The sequence below is a fragment of the Spinacia oleracea genome, chromosome 1 (assembly GCF_020520425.1).
Source record: "Spinacia oleracea cultivar Varoflay chromosome 1, BTI_SOV_V1, whole genome shotgun sequence".
NCBI classification, from domain to species: Eukaryota; Viridiplantae; Streptophyta; class Magnoliopsida; order Caryophyllales; family Amaranthaceae; genus Spinacia; species Spinacia oleracea.
In genome coordinates, this window is record NC_079487.1 from 12,982,832 (window position 1) to 12,991,674 (window position 8,843).

Sequence of the window (8,843 nt, forward strand, 5' to 3'; positions counted from 1 at the left end):
ACAGTCTGGAAAGATCATAAAGAAATAAATTTCAGTTAGATTAGATAATACACACAAATGAATATGTCAACGACGCACCCACAAACATAGAGTTACCCACCGTAAGCCTTCCATAATCTTCAGTGACTTTCCTATCACGATTTTTGGTCTCATCCACTTCCTCCTGGGTCAAGACTTTAATCCTGGGGAACTCATCCCATCGAACAGGAAGCCTACATAAATGGTCTAGATAGAATATTTATACAACAGAACCACATTAACATAAGGCTTCACTATAATATACGACACGAAACTAAACCACAACAATATTAATATTAAGCTTTTATATAATATAAGACACTAAAAATATTGAGTAAGATAGACGCACCAGCAAAAACAACACGCAACCACCAGTTCCACCCGCATACCCCTGCTGGTTTGTCTTCCGCTGGCAGGCGTTGGCGTAGTCTAACAACCATGTGTGACAAAACTCACACCAGTTGTACAGTGATGCATTCTTCGCCACGCAAACAGCACCAAGAAATTTTGTCCACATGTTGCCCCCATCGGTAGAAGGACATAATATCTGACCCAACAACACAATCATGAAGTTCTCCATGAACACGGCCCTATCACGCGGATTTTCCAGGGGCTTTAACTTGCCTTCACTGTCAACCGGCCCTGGCAAACCCTTTACAGACTTTGCTATGATTACTGTACTCTTTGCAGTTGAAGTATTTTTTTCACCATACTTCAGGGCCATCGCTAAAACGGTGCCTGCAGGAAGATCAGATTCCTTAACTGGCACTGGAAGGCCGATGTTCTTGAATCCGAAAACATATTCCCAATGGGAAGCAGTAATCGGCAACACATGGCCGTCACCACCAACAAGGTAACTGTTACCCGCATCCAACCTGGACATCAACCAGTAGAAAAGTTGCCGAGGTAGCTTGGATATTTTCAGATCCATCATCCCCCCAAACCCCATTTTCTTTACACATTTTCTCCTTGACTCATCAAAACCAGCTATTATCTTTGTAAAAGCATCCGTACGGCAGATAACGCTTGGTTGCTACACATAATGATTTAGGTGTAAAAAATACGTCTAATACAAACAAATAAACTTTTATAAGATGAAAACTACCTTCCGGCCGCGGCCACAATTAGCCCGCTGAGTAGCCACTACCACGCCGTGATAATTCGCATACTCACCCCTAGACATAGGATGTTGGAGAATTGGTACCTGAGTATGATAAAAATTTTATCAACTACGTAAAAAGGACATTATTATAACATAACAAACAAGAATACTATTCAATCAAATATATCCTACTCGCACAAACATCCTCCTTTTCTTTCCTCTGATTCCCTTCTGTTTAGCAGGGGACTTTACTTTCGCTACCCCTTTTTCATCAATCTTCCTACCCTTCTGCTTCATCACAGGCACTGCCTTCTTCTTCACAGGTCTCCTCCCCTCCTCTTCATCATCACACTCCTCTCTACGCCTCTTCCTCATCATCTGCAAATGTCTCTTCTTCTTCAAAGCGTTCAAATCTTCTTCTACGTACCCTCGCGGAATTTTCAAGCCTATATACTTCGAATTCTTCATTCTTTTCTGAACACATACTACCTCCTCCTCTTCATCATCTTCCTCCTCCTCCATATATTCCCCGTCTTCTTCTTCTTGATCTTCTTCCTCCTCTACTTCATCATAAGCAATATGCCAGCTGCTTTTAGCAGAAGGCTTTTTCTTTGGCGCAAGTTTCACCTTTCTCTGGTCGAATTCATCATCGAATTCATCGTCTTCATCAACCTCATCATCAAATTCAGCATCTTCATATTCATCCTCTTCAAAAATGAACTCTTCACTATCATCCCCAGACACCGATCGCTCTTCATCATCTTCTTCTATTTCTTCATCGACTACAGGTTCTTTGACCTTCTGCGGCTTACTAGTCCCAGCTACTTCGCCACGTTTTTCCTTAACAATATCATTGAAAGAGAAATCCTATTAATAAACATAAAATGCATATTGAGCACACACTTAAGACAATAAACTCCTACTATATAGAATGAACAAACACTCACTCAAGGTTTGATGCTTCCAGTTTGGCCCTTTTTTATAACCATCCTACAAATATAATTGTTCCAATCAACATACCATACCTTTGAGATAAAAGTACCAAATAAAATAACTTTTCAATAAGTTACCAAATCCAATACCAAATGAAACACCAAATTACACTAACTTATTAAACCAAGTACCATCTGAAACAATTTAAAGAGCCCTGTCACTTTCATATCAATTTGAAGTTCATAGTATCAAATTCAATACCATTTAGAACCAATTTTATCAACAAGAGATATTGAATTATCTATCGAAACCAACAAATAAGTTCACTACCTAGCGAAACCGAAAAATGATCAAGAACATAAATCAATCCACATAAACTTGGATTACAACTCAATAAATCTTCGTTTACAATATATCATGGACTAATATTCAACAATGACATGCAACAGCAAGATACCTAAGTATAACAAAATTCAAAATTCAATTCGTGAACAACAAAACAAACCCTAAAATTCAATACTCAAGATATAAATGTAAAAAATAAAAAATTATCAAAACAAGATCTACACTTCAATTAATTACAAAATAAATGAACTGTTTAAAAATTCAATTCGTGAACAACAAAACAAACCCTAAAATTCAATGCTCAAGATATAATTGTGAAACATAAAAAATTACCTAAACTAGAACTAAACTTCAATTAATTACAAAAGAAATGACCTTTACATGGAAATTGATTGTTCAATTGCGCAGTTCCTTAGTTAACAAGAACCCCTAATTAGAATTGCCCGGCGAAACACCTTTTATGAATGGTAACGAGGGTAAACGGTAAGGAAGTGGTTAAGCGTCGAAGGCGAGAGTGGGAATTAGGGCGGTTGTTGCCGGAGATTTTGGAGGAGAGCAAATGAGCGGGAGAACACGAAGTGAAGAAGACGAAAGAGCTGAGTAATTTTTTGGAGAGAGAATGTGAAAATGAAATCTAACAACTTTTTTACATAAAATTAAAATGTTAAACAGTAAAATCAAAAAAAAAAAAAATTAATATTTTGAATTTTAAAATTTGGACCAGATTTTTAGAGAGAGAAGTTGGAAATTAAAGAGAAACTAAATGATGGTGGGCCAGCCACCTTTACTCCACTTGATTTTACCACCAAGTCCCTAGCATACCATTTTTATAGTATACCCAGTAATGATTTAGAAAGCCTCAATGTCATAGTGGTGCTGCTACTGCACATTACTAAGATAGCCTCCCTTTACCAATACTCAAGTAGATAACCTAGCTAAATTAATGTATTGCCACTTAACTAGTAGGATATGATCTAAGCTAGTAAATAATGTCACGGATTCGAACGCGTGAACTATCGTACATAGAAACTCATATATTCTTATCCACTAATGTAGGCCATGACATCATTGGTAGAAAAGTTCTTACTTCTTAGTCTTCTTACCTTAAGCCCAAGAAAAAAATGAAGGGAGTCAATTTTAAATTACATCAATTGAAGCGAATTCAATATATTGATTACTAAATACATACGAAAGGACGAAATACGTAGTGACTGCTATTGGATACTTCCTCCGTCCCTTAATACTCGACCTATTTTGACTTTTTGTACTATTGACATAATTCACTTAGACCCTATTTTATTTCTAGTATATATATGAAAACAAATGTTAGTATATATAATATATTGTTGGCTTCATCTTAATATATATTTTCAACATATTAATATTTTTATAAGTTTTTATAATATGTAGTTATTGAAATTAGTGGTCAAAGTTGTGCATTGGCAAGTGTGTCCGATCAAAATAAATCGAGTATTAAGGGACGAAGGGAGTATAATGCACAGTATATGCTTTAAACACTATCATTTTGTGAAAATGAGTTTGTCTTACATTGGTACAAATGCAAAGTGTTAGTTTTCAAGCCTACTATTTAAAGGAAATGTGGTTGTCCCATATTGAAGGGAAAAGTAAGCTTTCCCTTGTTTAAATAGTTTTGTAACTTTAAAATGTTTGAATTGTGCTAGAATGAGGCATCCGCTTGCACGCCGCTGCCCGACCGTTCGTGTTTGTGGCACAGTGTTGGTAGGGTTTACCTTTTTGGGCCAGGTCTTAACTTCCACTTGATTTCCAAAAACGGTTCCATGATTTACGGCTTCTGTCTATTGCCTCCATTGAATTGGATTTTCGGTTACAAAGTTTTATGATTATATACATAAATCAGTTTTTGGGTCGATTAGAAAACACACCGCAAAAGCTCTTTCCCCTCTCTTCTTTTCTCTTATGGTCTGAGCATTGTTATGAGTTCCTGTTAAGATATGTTAAGATATTAGATATTATTCTGTGAATATTCTGTAGAGTCCTAACTATGGTGAGTTACCTAATGTGTACCTAGGGTTTAGGTAACTGAGTTGTACTATATATACGTATGTTATTAATGAGAATGATACGAGATTACACAATATTTGACATGGTATCATGAGCCTAGGTTAAAAACCCTAGATTTTTTTTCCGCAAGAAATTTGAGAGAGTGTAGCCGAGTATTGAGAACAGCGACTTTCTTCGCTTGTTGAGTATTGAGATTAGGAGTTAACAATTCCTTAAGTATCACCATGAGTTCCGATGAGGAGGCACCACCAAAGGTCATCGCCGCCGCCGTCGACCTAGACTACTATCTCGGGTCAGGCGACGGCCCCGGTATTGTTATCACCCCTGTGAAACTGAGAGGAGCATCGAACTACGATGAATGGGCCAAAGCCGTTCGTCGCTCGATGATTTCAAAATTCAAATTTGGTTTTCTTGATGGGTCTGTGAAGGAGCCCATTACGGACGAGACGAAGATGAAACATTGGATTGCGGTCAATTCGATGGTGGTGTCTTGGATCACAAACACCATTGACGAGAGTTTGCGTTCGAATCTGGAGGACTTTGATATTGCTCACGAGTTGTGGAGTCATTTGAGGACGCGGTACTGCGTCGTGTCGGGCACCAGGGTCTGCCATATTAAGATGGCTCTGAGTGGTTGCAAGCAGGGCACGTCTGAGGGCGTCATGGAGTACTATGGCCGCTTGTCGAAGGTATGGAAGGAGTACGTACAGTATGCACGAGTTCCCAGGTGTGTATGTGCGGGTTGTACGTGTAATATAGCGAAGCAGGTGGGGGACATTCACGATGAAGATCGTCTGCACTATTTCCTAATTGGCCTGGATGATCACTATAAAGCCATTCGTGCACAACTGTTAGCACGATCGCCGTTGCCAGGACTCGACGAGGCGTACCAGACGGTTATGAATACCGAGACCATGCGCGCCAAGGCTGCGAGAGGTCCGGAGAGTGTCATGGCGTTCAAGGTCGAGACTAAGGCTCGGTCGAGGTCGGGAGATGTCAGTGGCAGATTTTGTGGTCATTGCAATCGTGAGGGTCATGAGGAAGAAACTTGTTATCAGCTGATTGGATTTCCTGAATGGTGGGATGAGAAGAAACGAGGTGGACGAGGGCCTGGTCGAGGAGGCAGGACGTCGATTAGAGGAGGCAGAGTAGCTCGCGGGGCAGCGTCGTCGACCAGTGGTGTCGCTCGTGCCAATGCCGTGAGCAATGCCACAGGAGGGGCGACAACCACTGTGACGAGTGGAGACGGATCGCATGGTGCAGTTACGACAACCAATCATGAGCTTGTTGGGGTGACGAAGGAGCAAGTCCAGCAAATAGTTGACATCTTGTCACGACCTTCAACCAAGTTGCAAGGTAATCTTGATTTACGTTGGATTGTTGACAGTGGGGCATCACGTCATGTGACGGGTGATATTTCAATCCTGAGAAATATCAAGACATCAAGAAATCAACAGGTTGTGTTGCCGGACGGTCAACCTGCAAATTCAAACCAATATGGTTCGGTGGTCTTGGAGGATGGTTTCGTGCTCGATAATGTTCTATTTGTGCCTAAATTGAACTGCAATTTAATTTCTGTAACTCAATTAAGTGACGAATTACATTGTGCTGCTCAATTTACTAACAAAATGTGTGTTCTTCAGGACCGCTCGACGAGGATGGTGATTGGCGTAGGTGATCGACAGGAAGGACTATATTTTTTCGGTGGGGCTCCAAAGGTTCGTGTGCTAGCAGTGGAGTGTGTGGTCGACTTGTGGCATCAACGGATGGGGCATCCGTCGGAAAAAGTGTTGCAGTTACTTCCTCATGTGAGTCATAAGATTAGGAAGAATAAAACAATTTGTGATGTATGTCCGCGGGCGAGACAATGTAGGGAGAGTTTTCCAGTTAGTGTTAGTCGTGCTAGTCGCACATTTGAATTGGTTCATCTTGATTTATGGGGACCCTACAAGACTCCCTCGTCTTGTGGGGCAAAGTATTTTTTTACCATTGTTGACGATTATTCTAGAGGTGTGTGGATTTATTTACTGAATAATAAAATGGAAGTTGCATCGACATTTCTTAATTTTGTTGCCATGATTAAGTGTCAGTTTAATAGATCCCTTCGGGTAGTACGCAGTGATAATGGTACTGAATTCAATTGCTTACAAAATTATTTTCGTCAACATGGGATTCTGTTTGAGTCGTCGTGTGTTGGGACGCCTCAACAAAATGGGAGAGTCGAGAGAAAACACCAACATATTTTGAATGTTGGGAGGGCGTTACGTTTTCAAGGAAATCTTCCAATAAAATTTTGGGGGGAATGTATTTTGGCCGCCTGTTACTTGATAAACCGTACACCTACCCCGATCCTTGACAATAAAACACCTTATGAGATGTTGTTTGGTAAACCACCATCGTATGTGCCTATCCGAGTGTTTGGGTGTCTGTGTTATGCATATAATCTCCGGTGTAAAGGGGATAAGTTTGAGTCTCGGAGTCGCCGATGTGTGTCTTTGGGTTATCCGTTTGGCAGGAAGGGATTGCAACTTTATGATCTAGAGACACATGAGTTCTTCGTCTCACGGGATGTCAAGTTTCATGAAGGGACGTTTCCTTTTGTAGATGAATCGGATGTGTTGCCACCGGTGCATGATGGTCATGGGGGGCTTGACCATTGGAGTTTGGATGAGAGTGGGACTACGGGTCCTGAGACCGTGTCGTCGCCTGCAGGTGATACTGCTGGGGTGTCGCCGCCTACAGGTGATACTGAGGGAGTGTTGTCGCTTCCGGGAGCTGATGAGGGGGTGTCATTGACCAGTGGTGACGACAGGGGAGTGTCGTCGCCTGTGAGGGAGGAACAACAACATGAAACACCTAGTCGAGTGGATTCAGACGTCGTCTCCTCACAGACAGGTGTAGAGGAAACGACGGGTAGTGACGAGAGTGAGACAAGGCAGTGTGTGGAGGATACGGAGTTAGGAAGGGGGAAGCGTGTGAAGTTTCCGTCGACAAAGCTGAAAGACTGTGTGATACATACAATACGGGAAAAATATAGTACTTCCGACAAAACACCTACGGCGTCATCACTCTCAGGTACTCCTTATCCTATCACATATTTTGTTAATTATGAGCGTTTTTCGTTAAAGCACAGGCATTATATAGCAGCATTGCAAGAAGGGCAAGTTCCTAAGAGTTTTAAACAAGCGATGCAGCATGAGGGGTGGCGTCAGGCAATGGCCGCTGAAATCGACGCGTTGGAGGAACAGGGGACATGGACGTTGGAAAATTTACCGGAAGGGAAGAAAGCACTGGGGAGTAAATGGGTGTATACTGAGAAGCGTGATGAGGATGGGAATTTGTTGAGACTGAAGGCTCGATTGGTATGTTTAGTGAATCATCAGGAGGAAGGGTTGGATTATAATGAGACATTTGCTCCCGTCGCGAAGATGGCGACAGTTCGAACTTTCCTAGCTGTCGCAGCTGTCAAACAGTGGGACGTGCATCAGATGGACGTCCATAATGCGTTCTTGCACGGTGACTTGGAGGAAGAGATCTATATGAAGATTCCTCCTGGATTCCAGAAGAATCACTCTGACAAAGTGTGTCGAATGAGAAAGTCGTTGTATGGGTTGAAACAAGCACCTAGATGTTGGTTCCAGAAGTTGTCGACGGCATTGACGCACTATGGATTTCGACAGTCGCTGTCCGATTATTCGCTCTTTACTCTGTCTAAAGGTACGTTGCAGCTGAGTGTGCTCATTTATGTGGACGACATGATTATCGCGGGCAAGAACAAGTTTGCGCTTGAGAGTTTTAAGGCATACTTGAAGGAGTGTTTTAAAATGAAAGACCTCGGGGCTCTGAAGTACTTCCTTGGGTTAGAGGTGGCACGAAGTAGTCAAGGGTTCTATGTATGTCAGAGAAAATATGCCCTCGACATCATCTCAGAGGCCGGATTGTTGGGAGCAAAGCCTGTGGACTTTCCCATGGAACAGAATCATAGGTTGGCATTGGCAGACGGGCCAGACCTGTCGGACGGTGAGCAGTATAGGCGTCTGATCGGACGTCTGGTTTATTTGGCTGTCACGCGACCAGACGTTGCCTACTCTGTACATGTCCTATCTCAATTTATGCAAGCACCAAAGGAGGCACATTGGGAAGCAGCTTTGCGAGTAGTGAGATATTTGAAGAAGTGTCCGGGTCAAGGTATACTACTTCGGTCGGACAGTGCGTTGCAGTTGGAGGGGTGGTGCGACTCGGATTGGGCAGGGTGTCCAATGACGCGTCGGTCGGTGACTGGATGGTTTGTGTCACTTGGTATGTCGCCAGTTTTTTGGAAGACCAAGAAACAGCATACTGTTTCTCGGTCGTCTGCTGAGGCAGAATATCGGTCGATGGCAGCTCTGACGTGTGAGTTGAA

General features: G+C 42.0%; 1 protein-coding gene across 1 annotated transcript; it reads left to right on the plus strand.

Annotated features, from left to right (window-relative positions):
* The first annotated feature begins 5,317 nt into the window (after positions 1–5,317).
* LOC130466270 (uncharacterized) lies at positions 5,318–6,498 on the plus strand. Its single transcript, XM_056835046.1, has 2 exons — positions 5,318–5,797; positions 6,085–6,498. The coding sequence occupies exons 1-2, from the start codon at positions 5,341–5,343 to the stop codon at positions 6,117–6,119; spliced, it is 492 nt and encodes a 163-aa protein (XP_056691024.1). The 5' UTR covers positions 5,318–5,340; the 3' UTR covers positions 6,120–6,498.
* Positions 6,499–8,843: the final 2,345 nt, after the last annotated feature.